The sequence below is a fragment of the Haliaeetus leucocephalus genome, unplaced genomic scaffold, assembly GCF_000737465.1.
Source record: "Haliaeetus leucocephalus isolate CR32 unplaced genomic scaffold, Haliaeetus_leucocephalus-4.0 Scaffold964, whole genome shotgun sequence".
Classification (NCBI taxonomy): domain Eukaryota; kingdom Metazoa; phylum Chordata; class Aves; order Accipitriformes; family Accipitridae; genus Haliaeetus; species Haliaeetus leucocephalus.
The window spans coordinates 2,414,854-2,440,969 of NW_010973400.1; the positions used below are offsets into that span (position 1 = coordinate 2,414,854).

Genomic DNA, 26,116 nt, shown 5'->3' on the forward strand with positions numbered 1-26,116 from the left:
AGCATACCAGATTAAAAAAAAATTGGGGGGGCACTAAACCAAAGCTTAAATCAAAGATGTGCTAGAGATATATAGCACCCTGAATGCCTGTCACTTTAAAAACTAGTTTAGTATCTTTATGACAAAAGATTCAGCAGCTCAGGAGCTTTCCAATTTTTCTATTAATAAATGCTGTAATATCACTTTCTAACAGTCATTTTAATCACCGCTTGTACATCTCCAAAGAATTGCAAAATTAGGAAATAATAGCCTGTAGCCTATTTTTAAAATTGAATTCTCAGGTGATCAGATACACAATTAGTCTCCATTTCTACTTTTCAATTCTCAGGAGCAATTACATTTGAAGACTAATAATTGGTGTCTCTTTTTGAGGGACTCTCTTGTGCATACTGTATATCCATTTCAGTGACAGGAAAACTGCAAAAATCCTGTATCTTGTGAAACATTAAAGAGCTTTTTATTTCTAAGAACTAAATGCACACTGATTAAGAGGAAGAAAAACAGGAGTAAAGTATTGTCAAAGCAAAATAAAATGTATCATGCCAACAGCAAATAACCTGAATGCATTTTTGCCCAAACTGACGCTATAATAGAAAACCAAGGCTCAGTGCATTTGCTTCCATTTTTGAAGCATCTCACAGAGGATGTTCAATTTGGCAGGCAGAATGTACTGGCACACCTTAACTCAGCACAAAACAAGTGTTCTTGTCAAGTAGCCGTTTTGTTCTACCCATCACCACCACCACACTGTGCTAAACATTTTCGAAGTACAACTTTCAAAGAGCAGCACACAAGTGGACTCCCATGTAGGTTTCCAACAAATGCATTTTGATCACTGAAATTTTACAGCCATAGTCTTCCACCTCTACTGTGCAAAAATTATGTCCTCTTTAAAACTTCTTCTGCCTAATATCCACACCAAAAACCTACAACAAACTGCTACTGAGCTGGGTAAAACGTTTAGGTGAACAATCTTGACTACTTCTTCCAATTCATGTCGTGCAACTCCCTACAACTCCTAAAATGGACTGCAGGGAAAGAGAGTTAGCGAACAACTCTGCATGATGACAGAAATGAAAAAAAAACTACTACGGGTTTTTCCAGAAATTGTGAAAAACATGAACACTAATGCCAAAAATTCCCCCTCCGTCATTACATTAGGACAGGAAAGAAAAATCTAACAAGATATCCTTTTGCCACAAAACGCTCCTGCAATAATAAGCACAGAATAGAGTATTTTAAATAAGAAAGTTGAGCGTGGTTTGCTTCTTTACAATTCTATTTAACGTTATTTAAATAAACCTTATTACATCGTAAAAAGATTCATCTGCAAGATGACAGATGGAGGAATTCACACTTTGTTGGTTGCTAATATGTTTTGTTTCCTACAAGATTGAGTTAAGAGGTAACGGTCTCTCTGCCTACAGAAAGTTATCATTCAGAACAATGAAGTAAGCAGAAGAGGTAAGAAAGGATTTATAAAGTTCAGCATATCTGGTGCCCATCTCCAGTACAGAGAAAAAAACATAATAATTACTTGTATTTATTGAAGATACTAATAAGACATCAGTGTGTGGTCTTCCGAGCAATTCTGTGCTCTCCCCAAGCTGCTTCACTGGCTCACACATATTGTAGTCATGTGGCCCTCCAGTGAAGTGGGTTCTGTAATTCTCACATACATAGAAATCTCCTAAAAGGTATGTAATCCGTAACACCTGGGATAAAAATCAACCCTCAGGAAATAACCTATTTTTTGCAAGTCCTGGGGCTTTTCCCTTCTAATTTCTTTATAATTACACCCCTGGATCTTAAAAAGTTCTGAGTCGCACATACACCTGCTTCCCCAAAGTCATTTACTTTGGTAGTATTTCAGCAGCTTTCTTCATTAGGATCCATATGCTTGTAGTTAAGTGTTGCCAAGTTTCCTGAACTGGAGAGAGGTATAAATGATGCTGTGCAAAAGCCTGTCAAGTCTAGGCAGCTTTTACTTGGGGAAGAGGGCATGGGGTTTTTTTGTGGGGATAGTTGTTTGTTTGTTTGTTTTTAAAGAAAACCTGCACACAAGAGGAAATAGCAGACCAGTATACAGTGTATCAACGTGACAAGTGTGCCAGAGAATCCGATTTGCATGGCCAGAAAGAATCTGGAAAGTTTGTTTAAATAATTAGTTGCTGCAGATTTCACTTATAGAAATGATGAGGCAATCTGAAGACGAAGATGATAAACCAGTCTTACTTCAGCTGTTTTAAAAAGTCTTTGTAATAGTCAAAAGCTTTTAATCTTGGATGTATGGAAACATTTAAATTCCAAGATACAGAATGGAGACAATCAAGTGCACAGTAGTTGGGACAGTACGAAAGCCAAAGAAAACAGAAAAGGGTATTTCTCTTTGTTAGCTGACTTTTCCACAGAACTGACAGGCTTTATTGAGCACAAAGGATGTCTTCCAATCAAACCTACAAACAGCTTTCCCTATGGTCCAAAATTTTAAAATACGTAATTGTGTTCTGAATGCAAAAATATGGTGAATTTTCAAAGAAACAACTGGGTTTTATTCCATCTATTTATTCCCCTCTCTCCCACTAAGCAGCACCATGTCTTTGCACAAATCAAGCAGAATTTACATGAAATGGGTTTGGCACATGCTCTCTTATACCCCGCAAAGCTTAAACTGGAGTTGGCTGGATAGTTATGTTTTCTCCTCACCAGAAGATGTTGAGGTCTTTGTGCATCAAAAGCGGAGGGATGCTGCTTCGATGATAGGTGTCCCTGTGGATGAAGAGGATAATTCGGATGTACTGTAGCTGACTGAATGGACTGATGTTCAATTTAAAGTTCTTATTTCTCTGATGATGGATTCCAATGCACAGATATTTGAGACTGTCCTTTTTCTGAGAACTTCAGTGCTTGTCCAAGCAGATGACTGACAGAGGATGTATCTTTGCATGACAAATTGTTGAGAAGAGACTGTGGTGTGTGTTTTAGGGTCATTTCCTCTGTTAAATTCACTATAAAAATATTTGGGTTTATTTCTGATTAGCTTTTAAGCAGCAGGTTTATCTTGAACAACCATCCTCCATTCAGTACAGCAGGTCTTTGGGCGCTCCAAAGGTATATTTAATGTACTCAAGGTGTGGTGCTTTTTTTTCCCCCCCCGCCTATATCTACGCTTTGAGGTTGTTCTGTGCTAGCAATCTAGAAAAAAATTCATCCTTAGAAAGGCTGGTTAGTTTGTTGGATTTCTGTCAGAGGAGAGCATGCCAGTCAGTAAAAAAACAAAACAAAACAAAAAAAACAAACCAGAGAAACAAACAAACAAAAAAACACATAAACCCCAAACCCCACACAAGTACTGATTTTTTTTTCTCCCTCCATAAGTAGACAGAAAAAAACCCCAAGTCTCCCTATCTCTTCTGTAATATACAAATTTAATGGGAAGTCTACCTAAAGAATCCAGTTCCCACTTCATTTTGCTTCTCTTTGGGGGTATGCATCCTATATAAGGACACTGATGTTACAGAAAGGAAACATGATTGTATTTTCAAACAACTACTAGCTACTCATTTTGCATTTTAGTAAGACAGAAGCATATTTTGTTATTACAAAAAAAGAGTGTTGTTGAAAGTACAGAGGTTTAGAAAGGTAAAAATAATAAAATATCCTGATACATTTAACATACCTTCAAAGTTTTACACAGAAGCGAAAGCATCTATAGTAAAAGTACTAACATCAAAACACTCACCAACACATTTTTCAGCCAGTTCTCCTAAGAAAGGATCTGACAATTTGGGGTTCCAATCCCTGGTATGAATTTGTAAAATGTGCTTTCGTGCCTGATTTTAAAAAAAGAGACGTCAAATCCATGTCATAATACTTTAGACATAAATATTATTTATTCATGTGAATATAAAGTTATTTTATGTGTTTTTGACACGTCACTGAGATGCATAAAATAGAACTTGGCACTCAAAGGTCTCTCAAGAGCAAAGGTTTTCCCTTCCGTTTTAATTTCATATATAAGCAGTAATTTTTTCAGTATACCAGTTACACATTTTAATTGCTGTTTAATCAACATTATTATACACGAACTGATCAAAACTCATGCTCTATAAGGAATTATCATAATTTTATAATTTAATTTTTAATTGCTGCACCTATGATTAACAGCTTCTATTGTCAAATGCCTCACCAATTAATTTATTGCTGAGCAGCACAGTACACACACATGAATTCCAAAACTATTTCATTTTAAAATTCTATAGAATCCGAAGAAACCTATCAATATGCAAAATAAATTTAATTTTAAGTATAAATTCATGAAATATTATGGCTGAGTTTAGAGAAGTCTAGAACGAGGAACTGAAGTGTTCCTGTTGCCAATATAATAATGTCTGGCTTCGCATGTACAATTTTTATGTGCTTAGCAGTCTACAGGCTAATAAAGCTATTTTCTCCTACCATAACTTCCAAAACCCCAATAGTTAGGGCTCATTATACAAATCCATACAAAACCACAGGTTTTAGAACAGCAATTCAGTTTAATGCAAACAATTTACCTCTCTGTTTAGTTTTAACTGTATTATGGAGATTTTTTTAGTTCAATATAACTTTATGTATTCAATGTGTTTTTACTAAAAATGTCTTCCTAAAATTAAACATCCTTATAAGTAAGAATGCATATTTTTATTTCATAAGCTTGGTTGTCAGGCATTCAAATATTTAATATACTAGAACTGTTTATTAATAAATCTCCTTTGTATGTTTTACCTTTTGATCAGGCAAGTTGAAAAGAAATTCCCTGTCAAAGCGTCCAGGTCTCCTGAGTGCAGGATCTATAGAATCCAGTCTGTTTGTAGCACCAATTACAACTATTTCACCTCTATTATCCAGTCCATCCATGAGGGCAAGAAGAGTAGACACTATAGAGCTAAAAGAGAGTTTTCAAAAAAAGGATGTATAGGGAACACTGCAAGAATTTTTACTTTTGCAACTGCAACATTCATAACTTCAAAGAAAAAAAGCTAAGTTAAAAAAAACAGTTGCATAACTGTTTCAAGTCTCAAAGCAAGAAGGAACCTTTTGATATAATCTGTATTATACTTTGTATTATGACTGTAGAAAGGATTACATCAAATTCAAACTTCCTCCTTTAGAAGTTTTGGGGAATGTGAGCTTGTGAAGCCATTTATTGCAGCTCTGAAAAATCCTCTTCCATTAACAGTGTATACATTGTCCTGTTTAGAGCAACTGTAGCACCAGGCAGAAGAAAGGTGAATCCAGACAAATCCACATGTTCCCATAACCTCCTAGTCTGCTGGCCCCAGAATTTCCCTCCTGTCCCTCTCAGTTGAGTGGAGGGAGATATACACACAAATGCCACCACCTACAGAATGAAAGATACAAGTGCATTGCCATAAAAAGCATAGCAAAACTGAGATTGAAGGCAGCCAGGAAAAATTTCAGCCAGCAGTAAACTGTTGTAAAAAATTTTTTAAAAAATGACACGACAGCAACTCAAGATAAGTTTGCACACACACCATCCAGAATCAAAATGATAGGGGTGTCCATTTCATTCACAGAACATTACAATTCATCAGTTTAAAATAAAATTTTTTTCAACTGGTTATTCTATTGTGCTGCTAACAGACAATCTGTTTACAGTACAAGACCACAACCAAAAGAAAGGCTGTGGAAATCTTGAAGTTAATAGTGTGGCTGAAGGGTTATCTCCAGTACAATTTGATTCCCAGCAAATTACAGTCTGTCTGAAGAACTGAAAAGATGACTTTCAACACCAAAAAACCTCAATCTGTCCTTTCTAGTGTAACTGAGCTTAAGCAAAAGTAAAAACCTTTCTTGGAAACTGAGTAAAATTACACCTAAGAGTTTACCAAGATAATGTAGCATATACCAAGATAATGGCAGAATATGAAAAATATTACCTGTGAATCTGATCTTGTCTACTAGAACGAACTGGAGCCAAGCCATCTATTTCATCAAAAAAGATTATAGAGGGTCTCATCAAGTATGCCTGGTATGCAAAAAAAAAAAAAAATTGAATTCGCTGTTAATTCATGATTTATCCATCAACACTGAGAACAGTTTGTTTTTATTACAAAGCATTAACATGCTCAACTAACACATATATTGAGACACCTTTGTTAAAAAGTGTACAGTCTGAAAATAAAATTGAATTTTTAACTACAGTACTGTTTCAGACAAAGCAAAAAAAACCTGCATTCTCCTTTGAATAAGCAAGATGGCACCAGTGTATCAGTTTTACTGTGTGTTGGAGAGATTAAAGACAAACTGAGACACCTTATACTCAGTTACAGAAAACAGCATCTTATCTGCTCATAACCTGTTTGTTTAGACATCTGTGTCTGAAAACAGCTTTTGTTTGAGCAACTGCGTTTCACTGCTTTATGTGACTCTCTCTTCTGTCCATCATCTTCCAAACCAAATAAGGACACTAAAATATACACACAACCAATGCAGTCTTGCATCCTCCTCTATGTAGCAGTTATCTTGAACATGCCAGTCAAACTCAAACTCACTATGTATTTTTTTTCAATTTTTATCCAAACTACTTTGTCTGCTTCATTGATGGACAAATCACGTGACTTCTTCCTCTCAGTTTTCAAAGTAAGAAAAACTGTTGCCAGCATTCCTCTATTTTTTCATCTAAATATGTAATTTGGACAAATCCTGCCCAATCTTTGAAAATTTACAGTTATTTAGTTTCAATTGCAAATAACTTTGGCTGCCTAAAACATAACAAAACAACATACAGAGAAATTATATGAAAAATACATATTTTCCTCTAACCTGATCAAAAAGGAGTCGAAGCTGACGTTCAGATTCACCAACCCACTTACTGAGACAGTCTGCTCCTTTCCTCATAAAGAAAGCCACCTTTTTGTCTCCTTGACTGCATTCATTAGCTAGAGCTCTAGCTACCAAGGTTTTACCTGTTCCAGGAGGACCATAGAATAAACAGCCCCTGAAGATAAATGGATCAACACAGTCACAAACTTATTTTATGTCTCCTGAAAAACTCCAAGTCAAATTTTATAATGAAGACAGGGAGCCTGGAGAAGAAAAAACTTAAGTTCTAATATTATTATTTAGTGTATTCAACATGACTTCATAAAATCTAAGTTTGTTTTATGCTTTCATATCAGTAAATCTTTGCTTTGTAGAGAACATTAATCAAAGGCATATTAAGCTTCCAAAGGATTGTTTTACAGTAGTTCAATACCTCCTCAAATATTAAATCTTAGGTAATACTTGAATCAGTGTTTGCTACTTCTTTGAAGAGATGTATTTCCTTTAAACAACAAAAATATCCCCAAATTTTTAATTTACTTAGATTACATGTACCCATTTAAACCACACACCAAGATGCCTAACTTTAATAACTATTAAAACCATAATATAACATCGAGATTACTTCTATAAAACAAACATCAGCATTTAGCTTGATTTAGTAAAATATTTGGTGACATAATGGAAAAAAAGGCAAGGTACTACTAAATAGAACACTAGAGAATTCTTTCTGTGACCAAATCACAAAATTCACCTTCCTACCACATGAAAAATAAACTAGATTTTTGCAATTCTTCATTTTGCTTATTACATTCTGACAGACAAGTGGGGTAGCAAACATGTAAGTCTATTTGAACTGTAAGCACTTCATGGAAAGAATCAATCTTCTGTGTGTTTTCAAGTGAAGCATTCTTCAGAGCTTAAAATAAAATACAACAATAAGAGTAAATACACCTACCTTGGTGGCTGAATTTTGAATTTTTCAAATACTTCTGGATAGAGAAGAGGAAACACTACCATTTCCTTAAGTGCAAGGATATGATGGCTCAATCCCCCTATACTATCAAAACGCACCTTAGAAAAAAAACAAAGCATACAAAGCATATATTGTAACAGCTTTCCACAAAAGTACCTTTACTTATAGTGTAACATATTTGAAAACAAATTACAAACAACATTGCATTGATCAACAGGAGCTCTCTGAATTTTGAAAGTGTAAAAAAAGTTGACAAAGTCAGCTCTTGGTTGCCCACATGAGGTTTATCAGGTTCGGAAGTTAACTGTGCGAGGAATGCCTGGGCATCTACAGAGATCCAGCCTGAGAGCATTTTTAAGCTCAGGCACAGCATAACATGAATATAGTCAAAGTACTTCTGGACAATGGTTCAGCTCTAGTAATAATTCAGCAGCTTCTGCACAACACACACCATAAGCTAATGTGTATCACAGTTTCCAAACAGGCATGGGACCCATGTGGCTAGCACTGAGTTGACCAACCCAGGTGGTCAGTACTCTGTTTTCTGCACTGCTCAGAATATCCCAGTTTCTACTATTACAAATAATCAAAAACTGACTGTAAACAAAGAATAGCTGGGCAATTGATATTTTGGCTTCTTTATGATATGTATGCAGCCTGTTGAATATCTACAGGTCAAAAGCAAGTGCTTTGTAGCCCAAAGAAATAAACAGACAACAGCTTTGGAAAAAAATAAAAAAAGATCAGTGGGCTTATATGAATTTACTTCAACTCTAATGAGAGGCTGTGGTGAATTCTGCTTATGCATAATTGGGAGAAGGAAAAGAAAAAATTCTAAGAAAACCTACCGATTTATCAACAATCATAGGGTCTACATCAGCCAAACTTGCCCCAACTTTCACACGTTCTCGCAGGATTCCACTAGCTAAGTCTTCTGCTCTAAAGTTTAAAGGCAGGCACCTGTTCAACAACAAAAAAGAACCACCAAATAAATATTGTTCTGTTTTGATCATTTTGCTGGAATGGGAAGAACCAAGAGATTAAATGCCTTCTACTTCCTAAAGAGACAACCTTCCTGGATTGATGAGGTAATCAAAACTAACTTTTTTAACTGTGTGTAATTATTCTTGTATATCCAGAAGCTCCTTAAATATAAATACAGTTTTATGCTTCCATACAGATATTTCAACCTGGAGAACTGGCTGGACAGAGTATTTTGATTAAACACAGAAGAAACAACACTGACCATAAGAACAGGACACTCTCCACGGGCAGTGATGAGCTGCATAAGTTCAGTATGGTAAGAAAAGGACTAACAGTACAAGGAAAACACAATTTAAAAAATATAGCTCATGAGAGTCCAAAGGAAATAGAAATATTTCTTGTAGGTCAGCCATAAATCACAACCACCTGATCCAGCTTCTTAGTGTATATAAAGAAGCTTTAAGCTCCTACATAGATATTACATCAGGTCAAATACACAGATAAAGGGAGTAAGAAAGGTACCAGTAAGATACAGGTTACACTCGGAACTACACTTTTGGAAGTTATATGTAGCTGGAATTCCTCAGGATGGAAAAGGGAATGGTGTGGCAGACAGGAAGAAATGGAAAAAAGATGAGGAAACTTTTTTTTTTTTTCTGTTGAGTTTTCCAAATAATTTATCTGTGTCAGTAAGTAAAATTACTGATATACCTTATAGATCTTCCACTTTTAGATAACTGGTGAATAAACATAGGGTCAAAAAAACCACATGTTAGGGTGTAGAATGCACATATTGTTACAAAACAGGAAGAGAGAAGAGTAAGAACTAGTACTGGGAGTACAACTAAACAAACTGAGACCAAGTAACACCAAGAATAAAAACCTATTTTAACCGACAGAAGTTGTTTGTCTTATAACCCAACTGAATCAAACAGATATTCTTATCTTTCCATTTTTTTATCACTATTGTTAATTATCTACTCATAAGACTTAAAAATCTATGTTAATATATAACCAGCAATCCTCCTAAACTGTGCCTGCAGGTAATTACACGCAGAATCAAAAAAGTCTGCAGAACTGATAGAACATTATAGCATAGTTCTACTTGTTTTCTGATGAATAATAAAAATCAAACCCTCCTAAAGACCAAGGATGTTTTGATACCTATTTCTTGCTCTGGCCATGCTTTTAGATTTTCTTCTTTCAAAACGTTCTTCATCTGAAGAGGTTGTATCACTGCTGTGAATAGCATGCTTCTTTCTCCTATTGAAGTGGCAAAATAAACATAAAACTCAGTCATTTTTGCAGTAGAATGGCATGGTTTGATTCTTTTATAAAAACAAAATTGAAAAGGCAAGTACAGTACTGTTCAGGTTTAAGATGCATTCAGATTTTAGTTTTCTTAAGTATCAAAATAATCTGGGAGGGGAACAACATCTTTTACTGTCACAGGAATATCTGATTTCAACATGAACATTACTAAAACAGTAGACCCCTTAAGATATGTGGTCCAGTCCACGTTATCTCAGCAAATGTGATTAAGTATCTAATCAATAAGCTTCTGAAGTTCATCAGGCAGCAACTGTACTTACAAAAGCTTCCAACCACTTTAGCCACATCTAATATAACAGAAATATCAAAATCCCCTTACTCGGTTTGATGCTTCCCTTTAAATACTCTTTGAAAAAATTCCATGCTTCCTAAACCATATGGTCTCTTCTTATGAGGTCGTTAATTCTGAAGAGCAGAAGTTTCACAAAATACCTGTACCTGTAGTTAAACTTCCGATCTGAATCTAAGTAAAATTACTATTCAAAGTCTGCATGAACCATTTCTTATTTTAGTATGACAGTATTTCAGAAAACTGAGTATTTCAGAAATATTGGAGAATGTACATTACATCTTCTGTACAAAAAGGTGTTCGGTTTGATATCAGTTTGAAAAACATCAGCACTTTTTTGCATTAAAAAGCTGGCTACTAGTTAAAATTCATGTGTTTTTAGTGAATATAGTAAGCTGCATCATTTGTATGAACACGATAATGCACTGACTAGCTGGTTTTTGATGAAGGATAACATGGTCAATCAGTTTTACTGTTCAATGACCAAAAATTAGATACATTTAAAAACATATCAAAGAGAGTATCGCACAGTTAGGAAGAATTTTTATGACAGTATCCTGACAAGAAGGGATAAAATGAGAATGGAGTAATGAGCGTGCTAAAACTGAAGGGATAATAGCTTTCACACTCTCTATATCTAAGTACAAGTCCTGAAATTATCCAACAAAACAACATACTTGCACTTTAAACAACAACAAAAAAAAGCTCTTCAAAATAAAATGTTTTTATTTATATTACACAGAAACTTGTAGAATCTTAAGATTCTGCTATTGTTTTATTTACTGTTCATATTTTCACTATGCCATTAAATTGAGCAATAAGACAAGAGTTTCAGCTGAGAGTAGCATTCATTTATTTGGATTCTGTTCATGGACAGATTTATCTTTTTGAAATTCTGAGTAAGTTGTTTGGGTTTTTTTAAATTTATTAAGCTCTGATCTCATCTATTTTTTTAAATAAAGCCCATCAACAGTTTGCAAGACAACTTGGTGTATTCCAGACTTCTTTGACACAAAATGTAAGATTCAAAAATTACGCTTGGTAAACATTTTATTAAATTGTTGATATTATTTGGATGAAATTTGAACTGCAAGAAAACAAAAAACATTGCCCTGATTTGTTTCTTTTTGTAGAATAGAAAGGAGATATTTGTTAAACTGCTGCTTTGGATTTAAACACTAAATATATGCCTTTACAGAAAACGCTAGTGTGCAATGCACAACTCTCTTTCCAGTACTTGCAGCACACCTGTTTCCATTCTGTTTATCATAAAGCTTTTACTGGTATTATGAAGTGCTAGGAAATTCATTTTTGTATGCTGATCAGGATCTGAACCTAAAACACAATTCAAGACCCACGCACAGCATGAATGAACTGTACAACTCACTCAAGAATGTTCTGAAAATCAAAAGCTAACAGAAATGTACTGAGAGAAAGCAAACAACTATGTACCAAAAGACTGACATTTACCTGATATGGCTTCTTCTTGCAGGAGATCTGTGAATATCAAAGAGTGTATTTTCTCTCTTTTTTTGATGAGCTGGCACTGAGTAAGAGAAGTTCCACATTTGTAACATCAATTACAAAAGAATAATAAAGTAATCTAAATGCAGTGCAAAAGTGCTAGACTATTGCTTTACCAATACTGTTATCACTGGTTTCTCCAAAAGCTCAAACAGCCACAGCCTCCTCAAATCACCACAGCTATAGCTATCATGGCACAGAATGTAATTCATGCAGGACACTAGCATTTTCAGTTTACTTGCAGGACGTGAAACTCCATACAGAAACCTCTTCACAGCTGATAATGAGATGTCTTGAAATTTCTCTTAACACATAAACAACAGCAATTCTCTAGCACACCCTTAATTTCCAAGTTGCCTTACGATATACCACACTGTATACGCCACTGTAATCTAAACCAAATATGCACAGAATACGTTATTTTAAACAGAAGTATTAAAAGGTTTAAAATCAAGAGACACTACACTGAACCCTGCATGGATCCCTGACAGTACGTCCTGTGCGGAACAGCTAAGGACACAGGGTTGTCTAGTTCAGAAAAAAGGAGACTGAGGGACAACCTTATTGCTCTCTACAGCTTCCTGAGGAGGGAATATGGAGAGGGAGGTGCTGAGTTCTTCTCCCTGCAATCCAGTGACAGGACATGTGGGAATGGTTCGAAGCTGCAGGGCAAATTCAGACTTGACATTAGGAAACATTTCTTTACCAGGAGGGTGGTCAAACACTGGAACAGGCTTCCTAGAGAGGTGTCGATGTCCCAAGCCTGTCAGTATTAAAAGGCATTTGGACAATGCCCTTAATAACATACTTTAACTTTTGGTCAGCCCTGAAGTGGTCAGGCAGTTGGACTAGATGATCGTTGTATGCCCCTTCCAACTGAACTATTCTGTTCTAAATTTCTCAACTAGGCAAAACATGGTAACTGCTGCTATGCAATTTATCTACAGTTATGAATTAGGCTTACCACTCAAGAAGAGAAGCAGGCAGAGCAGTAACTAATTTTTCTATGTAATTACCTAATTTATTAGACTGCTTTCTGAATTCAACTTCTGTCAACTACTTCTTGACCTAAACCCCATTCACCTCCAACCCTGAGCCCAGCACATGGCAGTACTTGCAAAGTTCAACGAGGCAGCATGCACTAGCAATGCCACCACCATTAACAAATTGATAGATTATGTCTTAGTAGTCCTACTCGTGGTGAACCAAAAAAGAGGCAAGATGGAAGTCACAAAGTGCTGCATAGAAACTCTGTCAGGGATGAGAGTAGTCATCCAACTTTTGCCTTCTCAGTAGAGCACAACTGCAGGAGCACTGTCCAGTTCCTCACCTATTGGAGGGGCCTGGTATCTTTCAACAGTTTTTCTCTGTCTGAGATTATATGGCCGATCATTTTCTTCTCCCTCGGCTTCTTCTACTTCTATATCTCCATCTTCTTCCTGAGACTCTGTTGGGGGGGGGGCAAAACACTTTCAGAACACTGTTACTTGATGCCAGAGCTATCTTAATCTTAAAAATTAACATTTTAATGGTCACTGAGAATTATTCCCCTTTTATTAATTAACACTAACTGGCAAATCACTGGAAGTTTTAAGACCAAGATAAGTCTACAGAGGTCAAACTTCCTTCTAGTTTCCCAGAGAACGTTCTGGAAAAGCAACAGAAAGAAAAATAAATGTAGTTAAAGTAGTTTTAGTTGTAAAGTACTTCAAGTATCACTTCTATCCACTATCTTTTTCCTGCAATAATTATCCTGCAAATTAAGAATAATGCCTTTCTTCTCTTTTCCCACAGGAGCCTCAGAAAATCGAATATCTGACACAGCATGAAAATAAGTACAACTTTACTATCCACAATATCATTTTCACACAAAGCAAATGAACACACTGTATAAAGGTACCACCTAGGTCCATCTATTAACAGGATCAGAATTCCCATCCATTGATCTCAGAATAAAGACTGCATTCTTATTAACTGGGACAGACCATACCTCTTACAGCAGTTTCAGCTCAAAATCAAGACACACTACACTGAACCCTGTATGTATCCCTGAAGTTTGAGTCTGATTTCTTAAGGAAGCCAAGCATGCTGTTGATCATGCCATCAAAGTTAGTCATAATCCCTTCTTTATCAATACTTTTGAACGCACTGGCCGGTTTCATCCAAATTTTTAAAGGAAGGTAGAATTTTAAATGCAGTTGAGTGTCTAGAAGCCTTCTAAAATTCAGTGGATGGATAGAAAACAGAGACTTTAATTAATACCTTCCCCATAGGAAGGATGCAGAACTGACTATTACACATTCTTTCTGGTAACTGCCACCCAGCATATGAGAAATAGCAAGTCAGTTAGAACATGCATAGTTGTAAGACTACATGCATCACATCCTGGCTTCCACCAAAGGATTGTTACAGGGAACATAAGGAAAGCTTCAATTACTTAGTGTTACAGAAAACAGGAGTAAGGGAACATACTATATAAACATTTAGAAACCAGACTTTATTCTGCTGCTTTCAGATAAAATTGCTTTTGTTTAAAGAAAACTACGCAGAGATCCCTAAAACGACTTCTCCTCTTTCTAAAGGGGAGTTGTCCTTCAGTGTGTACTTATTTGCAATAGTCTTGTTAACTGGTCTATTTAATAACTCCAAATCCAGATCCAAAACCAAATTACTTTCTGTAGTATAATATATTGCTATCTTATGTTGAGGAGAGCTTTGTTTTATAAGTATTTCAGACAAACCCTTACAATTCTTCACAACCCATACCTTCTTCTTCCCCTTCTGTGGACACTTCATGGTGGTTCTGAATCCCATAGCTGTTTCTCCTCAGTGATTTCCTTCTTCTTTTCACTCGAGAATACATATCCATGTTTTCCTGGAATGAAATTCACACACGGTCCCATCAGTACTATCATCCCATGCCACTCACAGTGTTAGCCCACAGTTCAGTGTAATACTCCACACAACCTCTAGCCCCCAAAACTTCTACCTACAGAGCCCTCCACAGGTAGACTACAAAAGTCTCTCAGATAGTACCTAGTCCATCTGATCCGTAGTTAACATCAGTATCAAGCTGTTTTAGGGAACAAAGCAGATGACAGTCCCTGGTCCTGTTTTCAGACTACCAGAGTGTGCTTCAAACCAAAGGAGAACCACCACAGTACATCATGACAGCATGGCAGTCAATTCAACAATAAAGAAAACATGATTGAGTATATATCCATGAATTTTGTTCTGAATTTCAGTTTATCAAGTTTTTTAATGTAATCTACTGAAGATGATCTGAAACCTTTTGACAGAGCTACAGACAAATATATGAAGATTGCAAAAAGAAACACACTCCCCTTGGTATTACTTTTATCCAAGATCTGCACTTACAAATTCTGTATCTGTCCACATCCGTAGCCGTTCTACTTCCCCAGAACGTCTATTTCTCCTGATGTTAATATTATCCATTTCCTGTAGGACAGCTTCAGCAGTACTAAAAAAACAAAAAAAATTCAGTCTTAAAATAGTAGGCATGCAGATCTTTTTACATAGCATCCAACAACTTAGCATATCTAATTCTATGGTCTGTTATGGCTGTTCCAAGGTTTACAAATCAACTAAATATACAAATGTATTAAAATCTGAAAATTTTAGGATAGCTGCTTGAATCTATCAATTAACTACTAAACCAACCATAATAAAGAAAACTTAAAGATGAACCTACAGAATATAAACTAAGGAGTATGCAAAAGAAGAAATGTTGATGCTATTAAAATCTGGGGTTGAAATTAGGCTGTAGCATTTTAAAAAACATTTTTAAAAATTTTTTTTCCTCAAGGTAAGTTGTAGCATATAAATTTGCAACTGCTTACATGTTAGTTTAGGTGTCAGATAAGATTAAGTTTGCAGAATAAGAAAGTAAAGCTTTTTACCTACATAATTATAACACTGGGAAAGCAATTAATGCCTCCACCCCATAAGCTTTACAGCTTCTTACCCCAGCCTCAGAAAGACACTAATACATACAGGATTATTAATTTTTTTTAAATGTTAAATCAGTAACACCTAGAATTTCATCATTCATTATTTGACCTAACTACTCTACCATTTCTCATCTACTATTTAATTAGTCTATACTTTCATTATCTGAAGTATTTGTAAACAGCTGTCAAAACAATGGTAGCATATAAATAATAACCTTGGCCAAGATGCTTCATTGCTAAGAAAGAAAACAACAGAGTATTAGCCAGGCCAAGTCAATTATTTGGCCACCTGTCCTGAACACCAAGTTACTGGTCTCTATGGCGATTATGGTAGATTTCCACTGGAATTCTACTGTAATTCTATAATAACTGTAAGAAGGCAGAAACTCTCACTTCCTTCCTTTCAAGCTGTTTAAAAGTAAATCTAAAGGGTGAAATCCTGCCTAGAAAGATGATGGAAGTTCTGGTGACAGAAGTCAGTAAAGTCAATATTTCATTATGAGCACCCCTCTCAATTTTAAACAACTCTTCCAAAATATCTGTGATGTGTGACATAACTGCTTCAAGTAAAATCATGCTATAGTTTGCTATCAAAGAAAACAGTGTTGGAGGGGACCTGGAAAAGTCCACCTGCTCTGCCAGGCAAGAACAAACTACACAATACCTAAATCATTCCTGACAGGCATTTGTTCTTAAAAACCTCCAATGATTATGGGACACACTGTTATCAGTATAAGTTCATATATAGACTTCAGTACCATGATCTTATCAAATTACAATCTTCATGGTAGACTTTTTCCTATTGTTGATGAGTAGAGGGAGATTCAACTGCAACTAGAAAAATAAATGTAACTCAATATAAATTTGTAAACTGATACCAAGTAAATTGATGCTGAGTAAATTGAAAAAGAAAATTAAATTAATAAAAGATTCAACAGAATACATTTAACAATAAAGATCATACTTGGCAATTAAATGTTTATGTTTAAATCATATTCCAAGCACTAGAACAAGCAGTCTCTCACAGATGTGACTATTGAAAGCCATTTTACAGGTGGGAAAATTGAGATACATTAAGTGACCTGTCCAGGGCCACACAGAAATAGTATTTCAAGAAAAGTATTTCTGGCTCCCATTCCTATGCTCAGACCAGACCGTGCCTCCCTCTCTGACCTACTTTGTCTGCACAGTAAATGTCAAGAAGTGACACTCACCCTATGTGAATTACTAACAAATGGTAAAAAACAAACAAAAAAAAAAAAAAAAAAAGAAGCAAGCTACAAACTTTTGATATTTTATGATAAAAATCATACAAGCAAAATCTAGAAAGCTTCCAAGTATTGTTGCTAATCAATTTACATCATATTTAGGGTATCACTACATAAACAGGCTACTAACAAACTAGGGTGTGGATTTACAGCATGTCAGCCACTCCGCAATAACCGCCAATTTACACAGCTTTATCCGGGTGTAAACACAGAGCAGCTTACTCCTCAATGAAAGTCTGGTAAGTTGCTTTGCATCTAAAGCATGTATATAATATAGGCAGTTACAGCACAGGACCCAGCCCGTAACTCAAACCACAATCTAGCTTGCCTCAATGCTAATACATTCCCACAGTAAAACACATAGATGGCACTGGAAAACAGGATTTACTAACTTTTTTAAGTCATTAAGATGCTTTGTGAATACAACTGAAGTATCCCCACATACCTGTTTACTAGCTGATCAAACAATAAACTCTGATTCAAAGTTTCAAATCTGTTTTTCCTGGACCGACAACTTTTTCTGACTTCTATATCTCCGTTTATGCAAGCATGGTCCCCATCTCCCTTTTTTTCCCCCCGAAGGGGATGGCTTTTGAGAGCTAAGAGAAATTTGTATTACTACTTCAAAATGCAGGAAACAACATTTTCATAAACAAGAATTAATAAGAGAATACTTAGCAAGGACAATAAACCAAAAGTTACAGAGCACAGTATGAGCACCCTTGTATTCACTAAAGAAATATTTTTTTTAATTCCTATCAAAGTTGCTTTACAAGCTATTTCTTCAGGCTCGAGCTTGTTTCCTTATACGATAATCTTATTTTATGATGAAAATTTGGCATTCAAATATCCATTCAATATTTTTAAGTTAACATCAATACTAAAATGCACACTTGGCCCACAGTTTCAATTCTTAGTCTTTCAAATACAGTATCAAAAAGTCAGATACAACATATTGATTTCACAAGCCAATCTGTATCAGCTACTCTGTACAGTGCCAAACAAAAAGAGATCCCACTCCTGATTGTTCCTTAGGCACCACAGTAAATAATAAAAATACCAAATATGCTTAATGGATTAACACTTACATAGAGTCAACACAGAACTAAACGAGACAGAATTGATGAAAAAGGGGCACGAAACACAAAGTGGTTTTAGCTGAGATATGCAATGAGATGGCAAGTTTGTAAGGTACAAGCATATAGGAAAATCATTCAAGGTAGCAGGAGCTGCAGACAAGGCAGGTCTCTCTAAAGCAATAGTAGACTTAAGTAACGTTAAGAACCACAGAAGGCCAAATTTTAAATGAGCAAGGGGAGTAAGTAAATTAAAGAGACCAGCTGGGAAAGGAAGGCCAAAATTAGTTCCTAACAGTAAATTTGGGAATTAAGGAAAACATCAAGATCATGGCCAAGAGGTCTGAATTGAGAAGAGAAATGGAATTTCATCTAAGAATGTTCCCCATGTGCACAGAGAGCATCCAAGATGTTGACAGAAGAAAACTGAGCCAAAACAGTAACTTTTCTGGTCAAAATGGTCATAGTAATCAGTAAAGTTATCATAAATATATGCAACTGAAAATCATTGACATAAAATTGTTAAATGTAAAAGCAGATACAAAAAGATCCACTGTAATACACTTACATAAGCTACGTCCATTTGGTAGTGTAGAACCAGGCTGAGAAGTTAACCTAGGAAACAATTATATTAGACACACAAATAATGTTAACACTTCTTAGCCAAGCAAAAGTTACACAGTGAAAATAGAACTTTAAACAGAGAGTGTTACACAATACACTATAACTTCAAAACCTTTGTAACACGTAGCCTCTGAAGAGCCTGCTTCATGCCCAACACTGGAATGAGGACAAAACTGCCAAATACCAATTATATGAATCCCCCAAATTATCTAAACATTGCTTTTATTAATCCCTCCAATGTTCCCTCATGCCATGTCCTACTATTAACTCTCCTGTTAAGTTTCAGAACAGAAACTTGATATAGCTCTTCAAAGGCAATTATCACTCAAAACACTTTGGATAAACTAGTAGAAGCAACAAAACTTCTAGGAAAAGTCTTAGCAACTCAAGATCGCTATTAGGCCCAGCACTTTGGACTTGGGCAGAAAACAACAACAACAAAAAACCTCAGATGAAAAGACATGTCGCAGTGGATGCTACGTGAGTAACAACATGAGTTTCAGTATCCTGGCCAAATTTCATTTGACACAGTGATCTAAATTCTCCCAGCCACGTTAAATATTTTTTTATTTCTTAGCATTTCTAATAGGTACAGTACAAGTCTACACTTATAAACAAAAGAAATAGAAGGTACATGAGTTTTGATACATTCCCAGATTATCATGGCACATAACATGCTATATTTAATTTATTCTGGTTTTAAAGGGAAAAACAAACAAAGAGATCTATTTTAAGATTTGTATAGTTTTTAAATATACTTCATCCTAGCAGACGACAGTCCAGTAATGAATTACAGTCACTCTTATATACAAAGCATTGCAAGAACTATTTTGATTTGTACATAAATATGAAAGATGTATCTACAAAAGAATCAGTATAAACTGGAAGTTCATGGCCCAGGAACATACTGTCTACACTGTCTCATAATCACTTGTAATCATGTGAAGAACCTTATGAACACAAGAATGCTTTGTAGAATATTATTAATCAGAGTTATAAAATGAAACAAATAAAAATGTGGCAGGATTGAGGCTGTATTTGATAAAATACTGTAATTTACTTGAGTCCTTATAACCAAACAGGAAAGAGAGGCTGAAAACAACAATGGAAAGAAACTTGACCATTATCCATTCCCTAAAGATGATAATACTGATTTCCTAATTCACTAAATTTAGATGGATAAAGAATCCAGAATTCAGACTGCATCTCAAATAAAACTACGTTCCATTTTTGCACAAATTTGCATAGAAAGGAAACACAGAGATGAGAGGATTGATGTAACCCACGTTCCTGGAGTCTTAAACTACAAGAAAACTGTATGAAAATAACACGCTTCAAAAGTACCCTATTAAGCATGAGCTGCAGCTCACTACAGAAATAGCATAAGTGGGTTAACATTACAGGAAAAATCAGGAAGACTTCATTTTTCTCTTGGCACCAAGTTACCTGGACTGTCCAGTTGAGATGCTCCATTCCTCTCGCTGCCCAGTACTGCGTGATTTTGATTTGTCTTTGCACACAGGATCAGCATGTTTTGAGGTACGTTTGGCGGGAGGAGATACGTGGCTATCACTCAAACTAGCATCACTACCTTCATCTTTCTGAAAAGAAAAAAAGCATCAGACCATACTTAATTGGCTCATTTGTATATATCCTTACAGAAAAAGAGGAAACTTAAGCTTAGTAAAAGGAAGTCTCTCTCAAACTCTTAGTAACCAGCTTGTGTGAAATATTAAAAATGTTTATTCTGAAAACATTACTGAAAACTACACAAATATTTTTAAATATTAAACTTTTCTATAATATTTTACATTTATTTCTTAACAAGCGTTCTATTTCTTAACAAGTGTTCTATTTCTCTAACCCACTGCATTTTGTATATCACACATGACACTACTACTCATACACTACTTGCAAAAGAACTGATAGTGCAATAAAGAGAATAAAGGACTGAGGAAAATAAGATACTTAGAAACACAGCATGAATTTATTCCACTGACATTGTCTTGTCTTTAAAATGCTTTAATAGTCACATTATGCTCCTCCTTCTTGTAAGAGTTTTGCAATACATTGCTCTCTTCTTTAGACTGTCAAACACACAGCTAGGAGTAACTGAAAGTGGACTTTTACAGCACTTTTTGTCTAATGTGTTCATTAACAGCATTATACACACTAACAACATTAGTCTTAACACCTTTAAGAAGCACCTAAACGCTACCGGAGGATTTTTTTTCTGTTGCACTTATGAGAGGTAACATGGACAGAAACTCAAAGTAGTAGCAAGGGATGACTTCAGAGCTGTACGTAAGAAGTGGACAGATAGCAAACTCTGGAGGATCTGCTTCTGTTAAGATGAACTACAAAAAAAAAAAATCTAGATTCTACAAACCACAAATTTTAGCTCATGGAAACAGTCTTGATTAAAAAACTAAATATCCTCTCTTGCAACAACAGAGTAAACAATTTCCAAATATTAAGGTCCAGGAATTGTCAGTAAGCACTTAAACTAAGAACAAAACATAATTTTACTTATATGCAAGGAGATGATCACAGAAGTCCCATTTGTTCATCAGGCTTATTAACAACAACGATCTGATTTGTACTCCAGATAATTCAACATCCTGACGTCTCACATACTCAAGAAAATAAAAAAATAGAAGTTGTCTTCTTAAGAGAGTAAGACAGACTATCACAGCACAGTATTTAGAAAGTGGCAAAGCCTAAAGAAATCCAAACGTACTGGTGCAGTTTGACAAGACAGCTCAGCACCACTGAACCTGGGGCCTGGCCCATGCAGTCCCTTGCCTGGCTACACAGCACCTCTCCAACCTCCTCTGACCTTCTTCTGATGTTTCTCTGACCCACCCATAAACCAAGTCAGCTCACTAACACTTCAAAAGTTCACTTTCCTTCCGTTAGATTAGCTTCCTACCTGGTTAGTGAGCGGAATCATTTCACTGAGGGATCAAACAAGTACAAAATATAATGCAAGAAAAAAAAGTGAGGTGAGGACAGGACCACTGTCTGCAGGAACAGAAAGCTGCAAGTGAAATAGGTTGTCTGCATCACGCCTTAACATTTTGTCCCCCAATAAATATTTTTAACAAATATTAATTAATATTAAATACTTATAATACTACTAAATTAATAAATATGGTATTCATTATGATATAGTATTTACTGAGTATGTTATACATCATTTTATTTATACTATAAATACCTGTATATACTTTTGATAATACTAAGAAATACTAACCACTAGTATTAAATGCTACCAGCCCATGTTCACATCTCATTTTAAAAGTAGTTTTAACTTTGATAATTTTTAGCCTATCAAGGTAAACTCAGGGAAAGAGGTCTATATTAAGATTCAATCTTAGGACTCATTTAACTCTAGTAAAAAAACAAAACCCACACTTTTTTCTTCCTCATCATTTCACTTCTTCAGGAAGTACATCAACATAATGCAAAATAATATCTATACTAGGAGATCATAATTAAAACTTTAAATTAGATGAAGCAGCATTCGGGATCTAAAACACAGACTTAGTCAAAGTGGTAGCAGTGGTAACTACCACCATTCCTAAACACAAAACACCTGCACCTTGCATAGCAACCCAGCTGTTTTCCATAACACTCCACAACTACAACTTTTCACAAAATTTTAATAGTGTACATATTCACTTCTGAATACCGTAAAGCATTTGTGTATGTACTTTTTGCTTTAATCAGCCACAGGTTTATTTGTGGACTTAGCGAAATACATCATTGCTAAGTCAATTTTAGTAACTACTTTCTGAAACTACAAGAGCTACCCTGTGCAGGATAGAAGCAGAGTTTCAAGGTAAGCCACAGAACCAGTTTTAAACCGGCTAGGCGAGACAGAGAAAATGAAACTAAGAGAGAGGAACAAACATGTAACAAAGGTTTACGAGGGCTAACATTAAAGCTATTTTGTGAGCAGTGAAATTAGTAATGCATAGGTTTCTATACTCCACCTTTACCCCTTCCCATGCAAAAAAATCCTAACTCCTCACAGGTCTCCTATGACCATCTTTCTCTGCATTTCCTCCAGTTCCCTGCCTCTGGTACCAAATCTCAAAATTAGATAGTATTCCCCATTTGTCCTGTCTCTTTATTGGTCAAAGGCAATACAACGATAGAGTTACTTCTGAGCTATGTGCATGCCAAGTGTTCAGCTGGCAAGTAAAACAAAATATTAGCAATTAACCTGGAGAAAAAATCTGCTACTTCAGGCCTCCTTCTGCTACTGAGTTACCAAAATTCACAAAGTTTATAAAAGCTGATTGTCTTTGAGATCAATAATACTGTCAGATGAACAGATACTGGCCAATAGTTTCAAAAACCAGAAAAACAGGCTAACCGTCAATGTGATCACATCAGTGCAGCTGCCTAAGGAATTAGACTAGCAATGAAGGGGTTTACTTAACAGGGGCAATGACTTCAAGTTATTCTTTGTTCAGGATATTATTTTCAGTTGAGCCTCATTTGTCTGCATATTAACTCTATACAGTAACTTAGCAAGTACAAAGCAAGTCTAAATTTTAAGACAGTCAAGCCCAAATGACTAACTTAAGTTAGGACACCTGCTGCAGAAGATGCACTAACATACAAAATGTTTTACCATGAAGTAGTGACAATGAGAAATCACTGAAATTTTAAATATACTAATAAGAATCCAAGCTCCATTTTCCAGTTAACAGATAATCTTAAAAATTCAAGCTCTAGGGAACCCAATCACACCTAGACTCCCATCCAGAACTTTCACCTACCTACAGTAAAATATGGAGATGGAGCTTTCATTACACTCAAGAGATTAACCAAACTGGGATATGCTAGAACAAGAAAAGAAATTAATTTCAATTTGAGAAGCCTTTACAGAGAGCAGTCTATCCACTGCTTCCTCCCATTTATAGCAAAAGAGGTCTAATGATTCCACTGCACTCAACTTGCTCCCTGAAGTAACTGGGTCTCAAACCATTTATACCTTTAATGATTAAAAATAGTACTTCAGTTTCAACCCAGAAATTTATTACTTAACAGTACACATCATGAAAATGTTATGGGACTAGAAAGAGAAATGTATGATACAAGCATCAAACTTGAAAATTAAGAAATTAATAATGCAATTGCAGAACTGGGAACCAATGCACTGAACTCAAAGCTCCTAATGAAACACTGGCACCATAGCAAATGCGCTCACATACCGAGAGAATGCAGAGAATACGAATTAATAAAATCTTAATCATGTCAGAAATTGCCTGAAAGCATATCAAAGCCACAAAGAAAAAGCAAGCACCGAAGAATCAAAATAAGTTTACTTAGTGTCAGGAAGTACAAAGAAGTAAGCAAAATTTAGCGCAACTGTATTGATCTAACAGAAACGAGAGACCCACCAAATTCCAGCTGTGATCCAGAACAACCAGAACCCAGCACAGCTTCTTAGGGAAAGCATACTCACTAACAAGCAAGGAAATAACTGGAGTTAACAGCATACCATCTGTGGTCTAGACTGGCAAAACATAGTCTTCATTACCTTTGGATTCAAGTTTAAAATGGAATGTGACAGCTGAATGAATACTGCAAATTAGCTGTTGAGCTAAAATTCAACAGCGAGAGTCTTGCAGAGGTAGTGGGGCAAACTCTGGTAACACACCTTCACTGAAAGCAGTTGAATGATGGTAGTAACAAATCTAGAAACAAAATCTAAGTAAATAAAGCAATAAAATAAATATAGCTGCATACTTATCTCTACCTTTTCTCTACTTCGTATGAAAAGGAGAAAGATGGAAAAAATGTTTATTATAATACACACATTCATGAACAAGCTAGAAAAACAGGGATATACAGTATTACCTTGTAGTCTCTTCCATATCCATCCCTAAATTTTGAAATAATAATTTGATACTAACAGAGCTTTATCTGTAACATTTAGAGACAAGCCCTTACGTTTTGAAAGAAAACAAACTAGAAATCAATGAATAAAACTGATTTCTTCCTTCTCAATCTATCTTCTTAGGAAGAAAGTTGACTATACCGATACAGTCTTTCAGCATGACTGAAGGACACACATCCGAGGGGAGTCCTCACCAATGAGGGCTTGCCTTCAGGTGTATCACAGGGACCAGCTAGCTAAAGTACGATAGCTGATTAATTTTCAAGTTAAAATACAAAGACTGCTCCTAGCATACTGAAGGGGAGAGGGTGGGGGTTTTTTGTTTCTTCTGTTTTTTCAAGTTGACTCTCCTGGCCCAGAGAATATCCAAAGAACTCCTCACTACACTGCTGGCCTGAACATCCCAAAATAACCGTAATCCAGCAGTCTTGGTAATACAGGATGAGTGCGAACCATCTCTATCACCATCATCTCCAAGTACCTGAATGCAAGTTCATCGAGTTTTTGAGTAAGGGATGACATAATATTCAAACCACAACCACACCTTGCAATTTCTGAAAAAGACTCCATCTGGTTTGCCACAGGTTCAGCTGTACTAAAACACAGCTATGCAGAACTGAATATTTGAGTTTTCCACCATGGTCAAACTCGCTCTCCTTGCCATACATTTTCTGGGTCACACCCTTCTTCTGACTAACTCTTTGCCACACCCAGAAAGTTAGCGTGATTGCTCCCACAACTTTAGAAGTCAGACAGGAGAGTTTTCAACCTAGTGTTTTAAACCTTTCAGCACCTATGTTTTTCTCTTTTCTATGACCTCTTCCCATGTCCAAGACATGAAATCAAGACACAATGACATTCAATCTTCAACTGATTGATCCTGTTCCTCCGCATTTTGTTAAAAACACAAACTACTTTAATTAGTTTTTCTTTTTGCCCCACAGAACAAGCACAAAACACCCTGAAATTTACTTTTGACTTAATAATTATAAAGTAAACATTTTCAAGAAATCTGTTTCAGCTACAGGTTTTCAAAAAACTCTGCTTTTAACTTTAGTTAATTCTTAGCTTCTGATATTTAAAAGTAACTTTTTCCTCTCCATTTGACTCTCTGAAAAGACAACAATGACTTCAGACATCTCTCAATCTTATTTTTACTAACTTTGGAGAAACTGAATCCAGGTCCTCCAGTTATTTCTAACATAATTTAAAACATATCTTGTGAATAACAACACATCTTCTCAGATGTCCCAGAATATTAATAATCTGGTTTAATATTTTAAAAGTGCATGTGAAAAAAACTGATCTACCCTGATCTACCAGTTCA

General features: G+C 35.6%; 1 protein-coding gene across 1 annotated transcript in view; it reads right to left on the reverse strand.

The window, feature by feature from the left end:
• The window catches only part of ATAD2B (ATPase family, AAA domain containing 2B), a 78,130-nt gene that overhangs the window by 43,560 nt on the left and 8,454 nt on the right, over nucleotides 1–26,116 (reverse strand). Inside the window, exons 2-16 of the mRNA XM_010584305.1 lie at nucleotides 24,290–24,353; nucleotides 20,319–20,473; nucleotides 18,817–18,863; nucleotides 17,618–17,771; nucleotides 15,312–15,414; nucleotides 14,700–14,808; nucleotides 13,264–13,380; nucleotides 11,880–11,955; nucleotides 9,953–10,051; nucleotides 8,653–8,764; nucleotides 7,787–7,902; nucleotides 6,829–7,003; nucleotides 5,943–6,031; nucleotides 4,768–4,927; nucleotides 3,743–3,833 (exon numbers count right to left, since the gene is read on the reverse strand). Of these exons, the coding sequence (XP_010582607.1) occupies nucleotides 3,743–3,833; nucleotides 4,768–4,927; nucleotides 5,943–6,031; nucleotides 6,829–7,003; nucleotides 7,787–7,902; nucleotides 8,653–8,764; nucleotides 9,953–10,051; nucleotides 11,880–11,955; nucleotides 13,264–13,380; nucleotides 14,700–14,808; nucleotides 15,312–15,414; nucleotides 17,618–17,771; nucleotides 18,817–18,863; nucleotides 20,319–20,473; nucleotides 24,290–24,353 (1,667 nt within the window). The remainder of the gene's footprint in view (nucleotides 1–3,742; nucleotides 3,834–4,767; nucleotides 4,928–5,942; nucleotides 6,032–6,828; nucleotides 7,004–7,786; nucleotides 7,903–8,652; nucleotides 8,765–9,952; nucleotides 10,052–11,879; nucleotides 11,956–13,263; nucleotides 13,381–14,699; nucleotides 14,809–15,311; nucleotides 15,415–17,617; nucleotides 17,772–18,816; nucleotides 18,864–20,318; nucleotides 20,474–24,289; nucleotides 24,354–26,116) is intronic.